Here is a 19,373-nt window from a genome sequence, read left to right as displayed (position 1 = left end):
ACACCACTCTGCTTTCATTGACCATTCTATATTTATGAACCTGTGGATAAATTAGTAATACCATAAGCGGTAATTATGATTTTATAGATGACTTGGCTAAACTGGTTTCTATCCAAGGTCCGTTTTAGGAAGATAGTAATCCATTTGAAAATACTATCAATGTTGTATTTTAAAATTTCCTGCTCTCAAATTATTTTAGTTACGACCTGTTAATTGTTCTCTATACTATTTGTGTAGAACTTACTCTTAGACAGTAATTATACTGTGCTTGGTGTGAACACAAAGGGGTGAGAGATGATCAGGCCAGGCTCTTGTAACAAACCTCTACTGGCTGCATCTGAAAACAATAGCAAAATTTGCAGCTCCTGGAACTCTGAAATAAGAACAAATAATGCTGGAAGCAATCAGCAGGTCAGGCCACATTTGGGAAGAGAGAAAGAATTAATGTTTCAAGATCATGACCGTTCCTCAGAACAATAATTATTTACATTTTTTAAAAAAATTACCTTTAACATAGTAAAATGCCCAAAACCCTTCACAGGAGAGTTATCAAAAAAAAATTGACAATGAGCTACGTAAGCAGATATTAAAACATTCAAAGAGGTAGATTTTAAAGAACAATTTAAAAGGGGGAGGAGTGTGAATGCCATGGAAGGATTGAAAATAAGGATAAAAATATTTAAATCATGTCAAACTAGAAGACAATGCAAGCCAGCCAGCATAGGGATGATGGTTGAATGGGACTTGGTGAAAGTTAGGATATCAGGACAGGCAGCAGAGTTTTGAATGAGCTTAGGTTTACAGGGCGAGTGGCCAGCCAGGAGAGCATTGAAATAGTAGGGAACCCAAGTTATACTATTACATTCATTTTGAAGTGCAGTCTTACTGTAGTTGGATGCATATGTAAGAGGGAAGAATAATTGAGTTAACGAGCACAAGAGTACGAGGTTATCTTTTTGAATAAAATAGCATTATTGAAAACAAATAATTTTAAAAGCAGTCCAATAATCTTCTGAATTAAGACATATTCTTACCTCCTACCCTTTTTGATATTCTTCACTCTATTCAGTATTACACGTGGACAGAAAGAGGTTGATTCTCTCAGTCGCTTGTGTTGCAAATTTATAAGTGGTTTTTGATTTTCTATTAGAGGCGCTGCTTCGGAAGCATGTAGAAAGGCAATTCCCTGTAAGGATTCATGCACAAATTATGCTGCCTCCAAAAAGGCTGAAAACGCAATTTCACGAATAGCACCGTGGAATTCTAGGAGGATCATGGCAAAGAATCAGTTTCAAGTTAGCGTAAACTCCAGAGTATTTAAATATGAAATTCTAATTTGTTATATGTGATTAAAGGCGGGGGTTGCCTAAAAAAAACAATATGTTTGCTGATTTACGATGCAATTACTTTTAAAATGTAGCTGCGATTTCCATTAATCATGTTTACGACTGCAGGATGATCACAGTTGCATGCAGAATGCTAGTAGGTTGAAGGTGATGTAGCGACTGGGAGCCTGAGCAGTGTTACTGAAATCATTGAGCGAGCTCCCCATTGTGACATCACCCGCCAACCCCTTCGCCCATTGGCCGACCGCCCCCTCCGCCGCTGTCACTCAACGGGGCGGTCCTCCCTAATATGGGCTGGGTCCCGCCCCCACCGGGCTCCGATTGGTCAGCATCCACGGGGCTCGGAAACTGCGCGGCTGACAACTGGTTGAGGGTGCTTTCATTCATAATTTCCGCCTTCCCTCTACCCCCACCACCCCCGCCCCCCCCCCCCTCCTCCTTTGCTCGCTTCCACACACCTCCCTCTCCAAGCAGGGTAGGTTGCGCAAGTGTAATAGGGGTTGGATTCACTCTTAAAAAAAAAAGCTGCTCCTGTTGAAAGTTGTTGGTTCAGGCACCGTATGGAGGCGGCGGCTGGAGGCTTTGATTTGCACCAAGAGTTTTGCGTGTGAAAGATCGCTTGGACGGATTCAGCGGCGATGATGAACGTGGAGGTGGCTGTGCTGCTCTTTCTGGCCCTTTGGGTTTGTGTTTGGACGGAAGATTCTGGGAAAGTAGTTGCTGACCGCTACGCCGTGTACTGGAATAGCACCAACCCCAGGTAATGCAATTTGCACATCAGAGAGGTGGAACGGGGAGCATTTGTAATTCGGTTGTGCATTTTTGAAAGGGGTTGGGGGGCTGGGTGGGGGGCATAGTTTGCACCATCCATTCCTCTAGTTCCTTCCTACACCGATTCTCAACAAACCAATTTAACCGCCGTTTCCCATTGATCTGCAGTATTTGCATTTTACAAAAGTTAATTCTATTTCTGCAGTCTCTTGTCATTATTTGACGGCTCGGCTCCTAAATCGTCATAAATTACTTTGGGGGGGGGGGGGGGGTTTACACCCCTTTTAAAACAAAAATACGTTATCTAGCGAGTGCTTTTGACCCACGGCGGATCGTGCACAGATTTCCTGACCTGTTAATTTCTGATGTCTGAAACCGATGCCGAAAAGCGAGTCTTCGGCCGGAGAGACCTGCGCCTTGGTTCGCTTTCGAACATTTTAAACACCAAAAACTTAGGGATGGCTTTAATCTCACTTAAAGGGGAACAGGCTGCTGCACTGGATTTGCGCTCTTTTTATTTTTTTAAAGAAATGTTTTTTTTTTAAAAAACCCTTTTGTATTGAGGTGAAGACGCACTTATTATTTGGAGGTGTGTAGCCGCTGAACAAGGTCGGTTTGCAAGAAGGGGCGAATTGCAGTGACTGGCACGTAAAACGCGGCTGATCCGAACAGATACTGCAGTGACAAAGATCCCTGTATCAAGATCCCTGTGCGCTGTGCCAGCCGAAATTTGGAAATCTTCTAACAGACAGGCTTACAACAGTGAATTTTTGCTTTTATGCTCACAGTAGTAATCGATGCACTGTCTTAGGGGCTCGATTTACCTGCGTAACTTATTCCTTATCGAGTTGGAGAGGTCCAGACACACTCCATCTGGAGTGAAGTGTAGCTACCTTTTTATTGTTTGAAGTTTTTTTTATTTGCAGTGTATGAGTGTGTGTGCTCCTTTCTCGACACTATTTGGCACATGCCCTTCCCAATCGCCGGCCTCTCGGCTCGCATGGGCGCGTTTAAACCATGAAGGGATCAAAAAACAGTTATTTTTCCTTGAGGGTTGATGCCGGATTGAGGTGCTGTGTGATCGAACAACCAGTTCTACCGGGCGAGCAGTCAGGTTCGCCCAGAGATGGAGGGAGAGAGAGATTTTTCTCTTGCTGTCCAGGTGTAGCTGTGAGAATCTGTCCCCTCGTTCTGCCGTAGAAAGTGAATTTAACCATTGGGGTGTCTCTGTATCCCACACCGCGTGTGTACTCTCATGTTTTCTGTGGTTGGCACCGGGTGTAATTCTAGGCTGAAGTTGAAGTTTCCAAAGCCCCACACACACATTCGTTTTCACCTCAGCGGCGAACTTTCCAGGTTAATACATAATTTAGAGGAAGGGTTGAGTAGCAGGAAGGAAGAGCAGCGGTGAATGAACGGTTGAGGTGAGCTGCCTTTCTAATGGAAAATGCGGGTTTAGATTTTACTGCGCCTCCATTGTAGGATGCAGATACTGTTCTTAAAAACTGGGTGGTTAAAAAGAATCCAGTGAAGAAACAGGTGCTGGGGCAAAGTGCTGGCATTTGTGTGGTTCAGGAACCAAGCCTGTTGCTGAGGTTTCATACCATTGCTAAAACAAATATTCATCTTAAAATAGTTCTTGCAATTCAGAGGAACAACTGCTCGATCCGGATTAAAATCGAATTCACACTGTTGCGAAGCACAGTTTATGTGCGTCGGCTGGCAACTGCTTTAGTTTATTAAATGCTTACATTTAGCACCCAAGGCAGCCGGCAAGACGAATTAGTTTGGGCTTGCGGCTGAATGCCGTCATAAGGAACACGGGTTACAGTTCTGGAAAACCCTGGATGACTTGGTGTCCGCCGGAGCCTTTAAATACGCTGGAATTGCGCTGTCCCCGCGCTTGTGATTCCCGGGTTGTGAGGAACATTGAGAGTCTTGACAATCCCTGCTCCTTCTCACCTGCAAAGTGAAAGGCAGGGTTCCTTTCGGAGTCGCCGTCTCTCTCTCTCTGCTCTCAAAATATATAAAAGTTTGAGAGGTTGCCTGTGTTTGTGTTGCTTATAAACTTGTAAACTTTTGAGATTGCGGATCCCTTCCACGCGTGGCGACTGTCTTTCACTCTCGCCCGTGAGCTGAAACAAAAAAAATAGCCTCGCATGATTTCAAGTTTGGGTTAGGAGGAGATATCTTAACAATTTTTACTGTGCCGAGATAATGTTAGCTCTCTGACTAACTACAGATTCTGTTGAACAGTGCATGGCTGGTCAACAAGTCTGATGTGTAATCAGGCTAGTGTTTATTACTATACAACAACTCAACTTGCAAGAAATGTGGTTAATATCAGCTACAGCAAAACAGTCTGTAGAAATGGCTTACATTCGCCTGGTACTGAAGGACAGGTCCACCATCATTTTAACACATCTTGATATGAAAAAAAGGTTTCAACGTGATTCTTTTTTCACCTTATTCCAATAAAATTGCAGTTTTTGTTAATTAACCATTTGATTACATCATTTCGCGTGCAAAGTATTTCCACGCTAACATCTTTAATTTTCAGTAATTTTTGGATGCATTCAAACTTTAGTAGGAAGGAAGATAACTTAAAAAATGAGCCGAGTGCTTCCAAAGACTGGTTAAGGAAATATTGATTTAAGCATTATTCTCAATTAACTTTTAAGGAAAAGTACTTCAGCTCTCCCAGTATCTGTGTACCCCTCTATCTGTCTAATGTCTGTCTGCCTTCTGATTTTGTATTTACCCAGCCTCCATGATCTTAGCGCTGCAATTAAAAAAAATCAATAAATATGTTAGTAATTTATGTTAATACCAAATTACAAATGTGTCTCGCTAATAATGGTCGGACACTCGGTAAATGGTAGCGCTCTCAATGTTACACGGACTAATTTGAATTTACTATGCAAATTACCCAGCTAGATGCAGCATGGTGATACACATCATTATAATAAATTGTCCCTATAAAATTGATAGCCTTGCTCACAGACAGTGGTAATGGGAGTTTTTAATGAAGCTGCCTGTACGTGGTTAATTTATACATGAGTTTCATAACAACAGGTTCGTTTACATAAAACAAAGATTTTGATGTTTTAGTTGTCGTTAAGGCTTTCCACCACACTGTACGTGGACCTGGGATGTGTGACATCCTATATATCATGCACGCTCAAATTTTGCCAATAGTGGAAAACTGAAACTAAATAAGCATATCATCATTCATATTTGCATAGTTCTAAGTCCAGTGAAGTGAGGACAAAAAGGATGTTGGATTCATTGCTATCTCTTTTTCCTCATTTATTCTTTACTAAAATCATTCCTAATTCCAACATTATCCCTTTCTTAACAATTGGCCTTCCTGCTTTTGCCGATGCTACTTAGCAGTCCTGTCAGCGATCAATACAGACTTAGAGACAGACTTTTGCTGTAAGCTCCACTAACAATGGTGTGCTCCCACAAAAAAAGCCAAAAAAATGTGTTCACATCTCTTTTATTTTCCACGGAGCCACTAAGCATCATTTTAAGGAAATTACATAGGAGCAGCTCTTAACAATTTCCTTTGAAATGTTATTTGTCATGGTTAATAGTGTACCAGGGGACATCAATGGGTGAATCGACAAAACCTAACATTCACTAGGTAAGGCTGCATGATTATATCATAACTGTTTAAACATGGACTGCTACTACTTTTTATTTTTCCTCCTATAAATCCAGCAATCTCTCTCTTTTTTTCAGTCGGCTAATAGGAAACTAGACTGATTGAAAGGTATTGCCTTTAAAACATGTTGCTGTCCCTCAGACAACTCACCTATAGCACACGGCAGGGCAGCTCCTACTGGAACAAAAAACCCACTGATTGGATCCTAATTATAATAATAAACATATACTGGTCCCTTCAATTAACTGGGTTACAGTGGGATCTCATTACTTGCAATATTTCAGCTTGATACACAAGTCACATATAAGAAAGGACTGATAATTTAAAGTAATTAAATTGGGGACTTGCATCTGCTGAGCGTTTATATAATTCAGAGTTGGAGAAAGGGATTTTGTTGTATAAAGTGTATTGATAACACTGTACAGAAATATTCCTTAACTCAAATCCTTACCTTTTATATGCGTAGTGTAACTCTCCTTACCTAAAATGTAGCATTACTACACAGATAATTCATTTTAAATGGAACACGGGAACAGCAGTAGGCTATTCAGCACCTTGAGTGTACTCCACCATTCAGCTGGATCATGGTTGATCTGTACCTCAACTCCGTTTCAGTCTTGCTCCATATCTCCTGATACCCTTACCTAGTAAAAATCTATCGAGCCCTGTTCTGAAAGCTTCAATTGAATTCCTTTTTTGGGACAGAGTTCTAGGTGCCTACTATCCTTTGAGTGAAGAAGTACTTCCTGATTTTTACTCCTATTCACTCTTATTCCAGATTCTTCCACAAGAATAAATAGTTTCTCTTCATCTAACTTGTCGAATCCTTCTTATCCTTTTAAAGACCTTGATCAGATCACTCCTCAGTCTTCTATATTCAGGGGAATGCATGACAAGTGTATGCAACCTGTCCTCATAGCTTAACTCTGTAATCCCCAATATCCTTCTGGTGAATTCTGCGCTGCGCATTCTTCCAAGGCCACTGTATCCTTCCTCAGACCTGATACCCAGATCTCAGGGTTATTGCCATGGACATCAAGTAACATAATCTATGGAAGGACCATGGGATGAGCAAGTGTGGGAGAGACTGTTTCAAATTTATTAATAGGTTTGCCAAGTGCACCATTATTCATTTTGAAAATTTGATTTTAGCTAAATTTACTTTACAGTCTGTTGCTGCCACCAGTAAAAAAAAGGAAAGATGGTTATTTTATGCGGCAGTGTGCGTACTAAAGAGTGACCTTCTTTCAGAAAAGGAGAGAGAGGGGGAGAGAGCAGTCTTGCTCAAGACATCTTACACTCCATTACCAAATACGCATTGTGAACTTCAAAGATCATAGTCCCACAGAAAATGCTTTCAATAGTTGATACCTCACAAATAAGCCTTACCGCGCCACATAGTCTTTGCTGAGGGGGTCCATGAGCACTTGTGCTTTCCGCTAAACACTGACTCTGGTCACTCATTAAAAGCTTAATGGCTGGCTAATCCCGAGTTGATTTGAAAACCTTGTTGACATGTATCTTACATTTGAAAAAATTAATAATTTCTGCTTCTAATTAGGATTAGTATTCCTAATGCTGGTTCTGTTCCCTCTTCCCTTCAAACACTGTATCTTTTAAAATCTAGAATGTAATCAAAATAAACAAACCACACAGTACTCCCCAAGGATTTGCTTATCTACACTTTGAATGCCTCAGTGAGAATTTCCTTTTTGGTATTACAATGATTGTTTCAGGAAATGAAGGATATTGTACCCATTAGTGGTGTATTAGTGGATTTTCTTCACTTGCAGGAGATTTGTAATTCACATGTGCCACAGTCATGGCTCACACATAATATTACGGTGTCTCTTGTACATGAAATCACCTGTGCAAAGCTGCCCTGAACACCCTTTCCTCATCACGGATTCTACTCTCTTCCTGCCCGTTGTCACAGGCTGAACCAGACTGTTCACAATCTCCGCGTCCTTTTTGACCCTGAGCTGAAATTCATATCGTGTCCTTCATGATATCACCAACCCCCACCCCCACCAACCCTGACCCCACTTATCTGCCAGTAAAACCCTAGTTTCTGCTCTTGTTTCCTCCACACTCGACTATTTCAGCGCTCTCCTAGCCAGTCTCCCATCTTCATTCTAAACTCTGTGGCCCTAGTCCTAACCTACACCAAGTCCCATTCATCCATCGCGCCTGTGCTCACTGACTGATGTTGACTCCTGGCCCACCAGCACCTTGGTTTCACAATTCTCATTGTCGTGTTCACATCCCTCTGTGGTCTCGCCCCATCCCTCTCTTTCTAACCTCCTCAGAGATGACTTGTGCATCCTCCTGCTTCCTTCGCCCCACTATTGGTATCTAGACCCTTGGGTCTGGAACTGTCTCACTAAACCTAGGTGCCTCTCTACCTTTTGCTCCTGAAAACCTGCCTCGTTCTTCAAGTTTTTGGTCACCTGTCCCAATGTTGTCTTGTTTAGCTCAGTGTCACTTCTTTTCTTGTTACCCTCCTGTGGGGCAACATGATAAACATGCAATATAAATGTAAGTTGTATGATTGCAATATTCTCCTCATTGGGCATTTGTTAGACATATATCAACAACAAAGTTGGTCAGGTGCTATTTTAAAATGGAAGTCTTTTTTTTAAATAAAAGATTCGTAAACGGGTGCAAATTTTAAAAAGGTTTAATGTCCCCTGCTGTGATAGGCCATCCACATCACCTCTGTGACTGTCACTGCATGGAAGGATATTTGGTTTACTCAATTTTGCAGCACCTTCAGCTGTGTCAGCATTCTCTGCAGAAACTTTAACACGTGGGAGGGACTGTGAGTGTGATTTTCACACGTGTCATTGTTAATTTCACTGGTGCGAAATAGCAGTGCCGACTGCTGTGAAACTAGTGATATAAAAATACAGTGTTGTCAATCATTACTAAGCCCACTTGTTTTGCACTTTCCATGGGAAAGTGAAGACATGCCAATTTCCCAAAACACCACTTGCCATTCCGTGTTGTTTGCCTCTTTCAGTTACAGTTAGCCAGTTGCTTTAATGTGGAATAGCAACCCGTCCGACGTTGTGGGTGTTGGGGAGAAAGATCTGGTTTGTGGTTTTCAAAGGAGGGATCAGGAAAATACCACCCCCACCTCCCTACAAAGCCCTGGTTAAAAAAAATAAATCCCCCAGTGCCTTGTAATAAAGATGAATCTTGACGTGGTCAGCCACTGTAATGCTGTAGCTCTGATCAGTACTAAATTGGCCATTCCAGGTTAATGCATGCCTCACCCAAGCGTAGAATTCCCATCTGCCAAGCCATTTCCCATTCAGACCCCACCCCCATGGTATAAAATTCTTTAAGTTTAACTGTAACATCTTGATCCAAGCACGACATGTTTCGCCAATTAGAAAGGCCCTTCGCTGTCTCTCACTGACGATGAATCTGCTGGCACCTTGCATCCTGTGATTTGCTGTACAGACTGCAGAGCTCTGTTGAATAATCTGGTGAAAATTTTTGTTTTTAGAGTGCAAAAGAAAGGCTTGATTAGTAGGTTAGGGCATAGAGTGTTTACTTGTTGCTTTGCTTGGTGTGAACTGCCAAATTAATGACTTCGGTAGTCTGCAGAATGAATATTAGGAGTTTGGCTGTTTTTAGTGGACAACTTAGTGTTCTGCAAGCACTTCAGAAGAGAGTAATAAGTGGATGTGTGGAATTTTCAAACTGTAGCTATCTTTTTCCTCACTGGAGTTCAGTACAGTGTGCTGGCTGTTGATTAATAAGCATCAGTCTATATCAACATGTCCTGTAGGAGAGCTGCCAGCACCCACAATGACATAGGGACCGGTAGAAGACCACTCCGCCCTTCAAGTCATTTCTGTCATTCACTTGGAACACGGCTGATCTGCATCTTAACTCCATCTACCCACCTGGGCTCCATAGCCTTTAAGACCCATGCTGAACAAAAATCTGCCACTCGGTTTTGAAATTTTCCAGTGATCCCCAGCCTCAGCAGCTTTTTTGGGGAAGGGTGAGTTCCAGATTCCCGCTGCCCTTTGTGTGATGAAGTGCTTCCTAACATTATCTCTGAATGGCTTTGCTCTAATTTTAAGGTTATGGCCCCTTGCTGTGGAGGTAAGAGGTTTTTATATAGATGCAAGTTTTTTTAAGAAATAAATAATGCTTCTGCCTCATAAGCTGCTGCTTTACCATGGAATAAAACCAGAAAATGATGAAAAAAACTCAGCAGTTTTGGCAGCTTCTGTGGAGAGGGAAACAGAGTTAATGTTTTGAGTCTAATATGACGCTTCTTCCCTTTACCATGCATGTGTTTTTGGAGAGAGCATTCTGAGTTGTCCAACACTGTGGTGAAGCAAGCACTGCTTGTCAGTCACTGGTGCTTGGAGTGTGTAAGCAATTTCAGATGATGGGTTAAGTGGATCACTTATTAAACTGTGTTGGCTTTGGGGCGTCTCTTCTTACAGCATACGAGTACCAGTAGATTCAATAATCCCAGTGATGGTAACAGAATTTATAGAAATCTGGATTTCAAAGTATAGTGCATTTTTTTTTCCAATAGCAGGTTTGGATCCCTGTATATTGATAACCTTGTTTCTTGGGGACACCTGGATGGTGTCAAGTTTCTTGCGTGTTGTTGGATCTTCACCTGCCTGGATGAGTGCAGCTCCAACAACACTCAAGAAGCTTGACACCATCCAGAAAAAGCAACCCGCTTGATTGGCACCCCATCCACCATCTTTAACATCCTCTCTTCCCACCACTGATGCACAGTGGCAGCAGTGTGTACCATCTACAAGATGCACTGCAGCAACTTGGCAAGGCTCCTTCGACAGCACCTTCCAAACCTGTGACCTCCACCACCTAGAAGGACAAGAGCAGCAGATGCATGGGAACACCTCCAAGCCACACACCATCCTGCCCATTCCTTCACTGTCACTGGGTCAAAATCCTGGAACTCCCTCCCTAACAGCACTGTGGGTGTACCTACATCACATGGACTGCAGCCGTTGAAGAAGTAGGCTCACCACCACCTTCTCAAGGGCAGTTGGGGATGGGCAATAAAAGTGCTGGCCCAGCCAGCGATGCCCACATCCCCTTTAAAGAATAAGAAAAAAACATGTGTTTCTGTGGGCACCTGCTCTCCACTGCTGTGGAACAATTGTCATCACAGAGGCAGAACAGACAGATTGGTTATAGTGGGATTTACACCTAAGTATCTGATGCTGTAAAATGATACTCTGATTGGTAAGGCCCCAAACCTAAAGGTTATAGCCTCTGTATGTATGTATGTGACAGCGATATCAGTAGCTGTCAGGTAGCCTTTGCTCCATTGGTATCGGGTATTGGATCAATACTGTATATTTCAGTGATCACTGATTTTATTTGTGTTACAGATTGGCGAAGGTCTGTTTTCATAACTGACGATCTCTCGCACAGTTCCTTTCCTTTTCAAAGTGTATAATTTAACAGTTGACTGAGAAATATTCAAGCAATTTATTGTGCTGTAGGGGGGAAAAGCGGGGCTGGTCTAGGTGACGTCTTGTGGCAGTCAACAGATTTGTACCCGTGACGCGCTCCTCCCCCCTCCCCACTATGGGCATCAGTATTACACTTGAAATAAACATGCTCATCTAAAGCCACATAACAAATGGTCTGAGGTGGCAGGATCAGTAATGTTTTATTAACTTGTTTTATTCCAGAAAGTTCTGTACTTTAAGCTGAGCAAATGTTGATTCTGTGGGCTTCTATGATTGCACTGCACCTATAGAATTAATACTGCATTAATAATATTTTTTTAAAAAATCCCATTATACTGCAGATTTTGATAATGTAGAATGTCAACATGTGATTTTGATCCTATGTCCACTTGAATTGGGGAGGTGACAGCATAGTGGTATTGTCACTGGACTAGTAATCCCAAGGCCTAGGGTAATGCTTTGGGGATCTGTGTTTAAATCCCACCACAGCAGGTAGTGGAATTTAAATTCAATAAAAATCTGGAATTAAAAGTCTAATGATGACCATGAAGCCATTGTTAATTGTCATAAAAACCCACCTGGTTCACTAATGTCCTTTAGGGAACGAAATCTGCCATCCTTATCTGGTTTGCCTACATGTGACTCCAGACCCACAGCAATGTGGTTGACTCTTAAAATGCCCTCTGAACATGGGCAATAATGAATTTTTAAAAATTGTCCAGAATACCCAGCCTCAGAGCTGTGATTTTTGTCCCTCCAAACTTGAATTGTGTCTGGAGGAAGCAGTTTGACAGTAGTGCTGGGCATGGGTGATTTCAGGTCTACCGGTAACAATTGATCAATTAATCACAATGACTTGTCTGATTATATTTTTCTGGATTATGTATTCGCGGGTTGTTTTATGAGGCAACGTTAGACAGGCTAGGCTTGTATCCGCTGGAGTTTAGAAGAGGTGACTTGATTGAAACCTTTAAGATCCTGAGGGGTCTTGACAGGGTGGATGTGGAGAGAATGTTTCCTCTTGTGGAAGAATCTAGAACCAGGGGTCACTGTTTAAAAATAAGGGGCCACTCGTTTAAGACAGAGAAGAGGAGAAATTTTTTCTCTGAGAGCTGTGAGTCTTCAGAACTCTTCCTCAAAAGGCAGTGGAGACAGAGCCTTTGAATATTTTTAAGGCAAAGGTAGATAGATTCTTGATAAGCAAGGAGGTGAAAGGTTATCGGGGTAGATGGGAATGTGGAGTTGAGGTTACAATCAAATCAGCTATGATTTTATTGAATGGCAGAGCAGGCTTGAGGGGCTGAGTGCCCTGCTCCTACTCCTAATTTGTATGTTCATATGTATGTATCATAAGCTTAGACAAGATGCAATATTTTCAGAAATTAATAGAAATGGAGAGAAGAATAGTGTGTGGCAATGGGGTGGTGAATCTCCAGGCCTCCTAAAGCACTTTATGACAAATTAAGTATTTTTACAAGTGTTGTCATAGTTGTAATATAGCATATGTTTTATGCACAGCAAGATTCCATGAACTGCAACGTGGCAAGGATTGGATAATCTGTGTTAGTGATGTTGGCTGAGGGATAAATATTTGCCAGGATACCCAGCAGAACTTGCTTTTCTTCAAATATTGCTGCAGGATCTTTTACTCCCACCTGGGGGGGCAGAATGGTGCTCGATTTAAAATCTTACCTGAAAGACAGCAACTTAGCCGGTGCAGCACTCCCTCTGTGGTAGTGTTGGCTTGGATCTTCTGCTGCAACCTCTGGAGACGGGCTCAAACCCACGACCTACTGATTTGAGAACTGAGAATGCTACCAACTGAACGGCGGATGACTAGGTGGGGGTGGGGTGCGGTCTCGAAAGAGGGAGAGAGAGAGAGATGGACAAAATGGTTTGCAGAATAATGTTCAGAACCATGCCAGGAGATCACATAAGTTTACCAGCAGTGCTGCTAATGCACAGTGTAAAAGTGTAAATTTACAGTGTAAAACTCGTTAAGCCCAAGCTTATTGGCGGCAACACCAATGTTATGCACAAGTCAACTAACAGTGCAATTGTTGTTTTCTTGAAACCGTGCCATAGATTCCAGTCCGCCTGGTGGAGATTCTAGTATATTTTGTGTATCCATTGAGCAGGCCTGCAGCAGTCAATCTGTGCGACTTGTGATGCAGAGGTACTGTGACGGTGAAGCAGTGTGTTAGGACACATGCCACTTCAGGCAGCAGCTGTTAATTGGGCTTTGCGCCAGACTTGCAGCTGGGCTGCCTTTCCTGAACGCATTGGGCCAATGGTTCCTTGATTTAGCTGAGGCATAAAACAGCACATTCTGCCATGTGCCACTGGTTTTGAAGCAGCTGCAATGGAAAAGGATTTGAATTTGGTCGGGGGGGGGGTGTGTGTGTGTGTGTGTGTGTGTTTTGTTTTTAAAAGTCTGCTTCAAAGCTCTGCTGCTTTTTCTCTTTCACCTTCCGCCCGACCCACTCACTGTTTAGCACATGCATCGGATGGTAAATTGATGCCATTGACACAGAAGCACTGCTTTGAGAACAAGGTTTTGGCAAGATTGAATTCAGTTATGATCAATAGATCTTTGAGCTCAATTCCAGCCACTATGTCAGGCCTTAACTGTACTTTAGACAGATCAACCTACAAACACACACACACACACACACACACACGCACACAAAAACACATACACACACACACACACACACACACACACACAAAGTAGAGCATCCATAAACCAATCATTTAATCCCCTTTTCCAACTATATGGCTCGTAGACAGGTTTAGCTCCCTTTGTTTTCTTGTTGACTGTTAGAATATTCAGCGCCCCTTGTAAATGTATACCACAATAAGTGTCTCTCCCAGTTTGCATTAAAGTTGTTCCACCTTTCTGGCTTTTGTTCCCTTTTTCTCTCCCTTCTTTCGTCTATCCCACTACGACCGGATTGCTCGAGCAGCCAAACTGAGCGCAAGAGCTGGGTCCTCACTCCACTGGTTTCACATGGAGTCTGTGTCGAGGTTGCAGGGGTTACAGTCTACTTGTCACGGGGTCCTGAGATGTTACATGGCTCCACTCAACTTAATGGTTCATCTCCCATTACCCATCACTTTATTTCAATAAAAAATAATTGTTATTCGGATGTGGACAATACCGGCAAGGATGCATTTATTGCCCTGAGATGGTGGTGGATGTTATTTGTTATAGGCCCTTTAGCATCAACCATAGGCCAAAACAGGTAGCCTTATGGAATGTTCCCTTCACTGAAAGACATGAGTGACTCAGTTAGGCTTTTTTTAACCACGTATGGAAGCTTGGGTTGTCGTTTCATTTCTGCTATTCATCTATAAATGACCAGATCTATTGAATTTATGATTCGCTGCTGCAGGATTGGAAGTCGTATGTCTTTGGATAGCAAGTCTGTACCAGAAACTCCGCACTGCAGCACCTTGTCCAGTGTTTGCTTACAGTTCCATGAGGTGTGAACCTTAAGACAAACAGGCTTTCTTTTTTTTTAATAAAGTGTATAAAATTGAGGGGCATAAATAGGGTAGACAGGAAGGAACTTTTCCCCTTGGTGGAGGGGTCAATAACATGGATTTAAGGTAAGGGGCAGGAGGTTTAGAGGGGATGTGAGGAAGGATTTTTTCACCCAGAGGGTGATGGGAACCTGGAACTCACTGCCTGAAAGGGTGGCAAATGCAGAGACCCTCATAACATTTAAGAAGTATTTGGCATACAAGGCTATGGGCCTAATGCTGGAAAATGGGGTTAGAATAGTTAGGTACTTGTTTGACCAGCGTAGACTTGATGGGCCGAAGGGCCTTTTTCTGTGCTGTAGATCTCTATGGCTCTATGACTCTTTGACTGAGTGTTGAAGCTCTCACTGGTAGCATTGCTTCAAGGGCTTATTCTGTACAGCAAAGTTGCCTGCCCACCCACAGATGGACCTAGATCTTGTCCTGGATCCATTTTGTAATCTGAAGCCCAATCTCTTTTACTGTATGATCTAGCCTTTGATGTGTGTGTGGTGTGTGTGTGTATAAGATATTTACACACTACAGTTTATTTTTTAAAGCAAAGCCTTTTGTGGAAAAAGTATTCTGCTTTGCTGTATTTGCCTAATTCTTCTAACCCAATCTCTCAGCTAAACAGAGTACCCTGATTGTGGCTCATCTCTTGTCCTCAACGGCATCCCATATCCAGGACGCATGGCAACAGTGTCAGGTGTATAGAAATTCTTCTCATAGAAGTGCAGAGTCTGTATAAGTGGCCAGTCTATTTCCCAACCGAGCAGGGTTCACTGCACCGCTCCGATTCACTCCTCCTAATCCACGTGAATCCTAACACTTCTTGACAAACTACTTGTGCGGTTATTAGAATTCCACTGCACTGGGGGCGGGTCTGGGAGAAAGATGGCGATTGGGAGCGGGGTACGGGTGCTCCTCAGTTCAGGGATACCCAGTTTTCACCACAGCCTCAGAACTTGCTAAATGGTACTCTGCAAACCTGATATCATGACAGTTCTCTCTCTCTCTCTTTTTCTCTTCTCTTCAGTAATTTCCCACTATGTTGGTCCAGTGTGTCTCACTCTGTTGCTTTCCCTTTCATTAAGTGACAATGGCAGTTTCTCTGGCGCTCTCTGGGAAGGGTCCATCTTGAATGGACATAATCCCTCTTTGATTAGGAAACTGCTGTCAGGGTCTGTGAAAAGACTCAGAGGCCATGATAGGTGGGGGGTTATGGGAGATGTCAGTCACTGAAGTGTACCCTTTTTAATCCTCTGAGCTCATGGGCAGTGTTTCTAAAACTGGAAGTCACACTAGTGTCATACCACCTTGAGAGAGAGTGCAGTTTTTGCTCTGATGTGACAGTTGAATGATTAAAAAAAGTGGGGGGTGGGGTAAATCTTCAGAAGGGGATATTTCATCTTCAATGCCTACTATAGGTCAGGGGATGGGATTAAATTCAAGGCCTTTTAATATATCCAAATATATGTAACTTCAGGTTCCCACAAGCCAGTGAAACTTTTAAACTTATTCACTTAGAATCAAGTTTTAGTCAATTGACTTACAGAGAATCTCAAATAAAAGCATTATATGGAAGCAAGCAAACTATAGTTAATTACTTTCTTACCTCCTTTAGTCATCTCCTCTTCACAAAATTTTTAAAATGCCGATGTTACAACACTTGAAAAGTGCTCAATTAACTGTAAAACTGCTTTGGGATGTCCTGAGGTAACACAAGGCTTGAAAGAAATGCAGGTTGTTCTTGACTCTACTGCCAATGGGAGCCATTTCTTTCTATCCATCTTGTCAAGATGCACAGAGCATTTCACCAGTGCTGCCAGATGCAATGCCAACATAGCAGCTACCGAAGGCACAAGAACTGCCATGCGTTGGGGCGAAGGTCCAGCACCACCACCACAAGACAAAGTGGGATGTGTGCTAAATATCTCCTTGCCAGTGATTCTCATATCCCAAAATAATTTATATTTTGTATAAAAAGACAACTTACAGCAAATAAACATCCCTAGAAAACAAGAAACGATGCTATTTTAGATAATTACAATATCCCATAATTAGATGGTCCACACCAATTCTTAGTCTGGTACTTTTCAACACTACCCTGTAGTTTGGAGAGAGCCATTTATATATTTTTTTAAAAAGTCAATTTTTTGGGCTCCTTAAATGCTCCTTAATAGTAGTGATCGAACAAATTCCCAATTTCAAGCACTGGGGATCGGACGTGAGAAAATTTATCCTGTGATATGTCGAAGCCCAAACCTCAGAGAAAGGCTCTTTATCAGGCACCCTTTATTTCCCAAACCTGCCATCCTTACAAATTATTCTGAGTGTGAGGTTGCCCCGGGAAGCATTTTTGTGCTATGGGCCCCCAAACCCAGGACTAATTGGATTGAGACTGCCCAAAATGATTTCACTTAGGACCATGATATTGAGTAGAGAAAGAAAACCACCAACCTGCCAGTTGTGGTTAGATAGTAATAGGTAGATCACCGCTCTTCAGGACAGGTCCTTTGCTCATTTCTCTCTGTCTTGTGCTTTCCTTTCCAGTTGCTCATAGGCGCCTCCCATTTTTAATTTCAAGTTGTCTAACATCATCATTCTCCTTCTCCCTCTTGGTCTACATCCTTCTAACATTCCTTCTGTCACCTCCTTCAGCAAGTTCTCATCCCTTAGAATGTGGCCAATCCAACCTTGTTGCCTTTTCTTGATGATATTCACAAACAATCTTTCTCCCTCCACCATCTTGAGAACTTCTTCATTCTTCTTGTGTTTCCTCCAATTGAGCCGCTCCATTCTTCTTCAGAGCCATATTTCACAACTTTCTTGGATGTCCGCTCTTCTCAAGGTCCATATTTCGACCCCATGCAGCAAAGCACCCTAAATCACAGTTTGATAATTCTTTTCTTAAGATTTGGATAGATACAAATTCAGGAACAAGAAGCGAAAGGACAATGTGGAAATCTTTTGCATCATACAGTTTTTTTTTTCAAAGGACTCGGTTTAGGGACATGGTGCATTGTCATGGAGGGGAGATGAACAAAGAGAAAACAATATCCCAAGTTAGCCTACAATCATGATAGCAATCGTGATTGTGCAGTGTGTTCAACATAACAGGCACTGCATTTCAATGTTGCCCCTGCGTCAAGTGCTGAGAGTTGTTTCTGAGACGTGATAATACATTATGTAAAAAAGTTTGTCTTTCAGTCATCCCCCAGAAGGATGATTTCAAAATGGCTGCCGGTACTCTGCCATTGATTAACCTCCCTGTCTCCCACTTTCACCTGCGGTGTGAAGAAACCAATATTCTTTCATCAGTATCAGGAAACCACGTCTCTTATTTCATATATATTCCAATAACAGCACAGTTAGGAGTACAATATACAATCAATGCATATCAAATTCACAATTCGAATGCTGGATCCTGTTAAGTGTAAGTTTCTATAACATTTAACAGCAAGAGGCTGTGCACTTTGCAGTAATTGACTAATGCATCTGGTGAAAAAGTAATGTTCTACCATTAAAGATACCAGGAGGTGCCATCACGTGGTGGATAATTTTAAAAGCACCAATACGTAGCCATCTCGGGCAAAAATATGAAATAAAAATCAATGTTTATCTTAGAGTGCTCTGGATGAGAAAATAATATGGAAGGTGGAGGTTTAAGGATTTTCATGCTGAAAGCGCTTTGAAGCTGCCATGGAGCTCCAACAGGAGAATTTCTACTTTCACATGAAAGTTTAAACAAAGCCTTGCTTGACTTTGTGGTCATCATAAAAAAAAAAATCCCAATGCAATATTCAGGGGACAACGGGGAGTACTCTGGGTCTCCAGGCCAACATTCTTCCCTTAAACCACCCCAATTATTCTGTCATTCATTCATTTTCTCTTTGTAGAATCCTGCTTTGTGCAGGTTGGTCATTCCTTTTAGACTACGGGCGGAATTTTGCGGCTGTTCCTGCTGGCGGAATCTTCCGGTTCCTCCGAACTCAATGGGCTTTTGAATGGTTTGCCCCATTTGATGGCGCCATCACTGCCATGATGGGGCTATAAAAGCAAGTTTACTTTCTCTTCTATGGCTCTTCTCCCTAAGTTACAAATGCCCTCTGCTATGTTGTCTTCAACCCCTCTTCCTCTTGACTGTGTTGAAATCAAGACTCTTGTTGCAACTCATTGAAATAGAAATTCCTTTATGACCCATTTTTGGCACAGGGAGTGTGCTCCAGAAGCTGGAGGCCCAATGCTCACCCAGAATTTTCCATTGAGCCACAATAGTGTATTGCTGACGAATTGCAGATGTCAGTCAAGCATGCAGAGGCAGCTCACCAGTTCCACGAGGACAGAGTTGCAGCCTTTGGGTAAGTTCTGGGGAGGCAGGTGATTGGCAAAGTGGGGAAGGGTAGGGGTTGGGGTGGGTGGGTGCGGTTGGTGGTGGGAACGAGTGGGAGGGGGCTGAGTGGGAGCTGGCGGTGGTCTTCAGGAATGCTGTGGAGCTGGGAGAAGCACACCTACATGGTTATCCTTAATGTAACGGGTTCAGCAGAGCACAATTTCTGGAGGCTGTGTATA

The 19,373-nt window shown here is 42.5% G+C and overlaps 1 protein-coding gene across 2 annotated transcripts in view; it reads left to right on the top strand.

Moving 5' to 3' along the window:
• The first annotated feature begins 1,878 nt into the window (after positions 1-1,878).
• Positions 1,879-19,373, top strand: part of LOC121287280 (ephrin-A5-like) — a 371,160-nt gene continuing 353,665 nt past the window's right edge. For both annotated transcript variants that reach the window (XM_041205007.1, XM_041205006.1), the window contains exon 1: positions 1,879-2,106. In XM_041205007.1, coding sequence (XP_041060941.1) covers positions 1,985-2,106 — 122 coding nt within the window. In that variant the 5' untranslated portion in view covers positions 1,879-1,984. The remainder of the gene's footprint in view (positions 2,107-19,373) is intronic.

Source organism: Carcharodon carcharias, chromosome 14, assembly GCF_017639515.1.
Source record: "Carcharodon carcharias isolate sCarCar2 chromosome 14, sCarCar2.pri, whole genome shotgun sequence".
Lineage (NCBI taxonomy): Eukaryota > Metazoa > Chordata > Chondrichthyes > Lamniformes > Lamnidae > Carcharodon > Carcharodon carcharias.
This window is presented reverse-complemented; position numbering and strand designations above follow the sequence as displayed.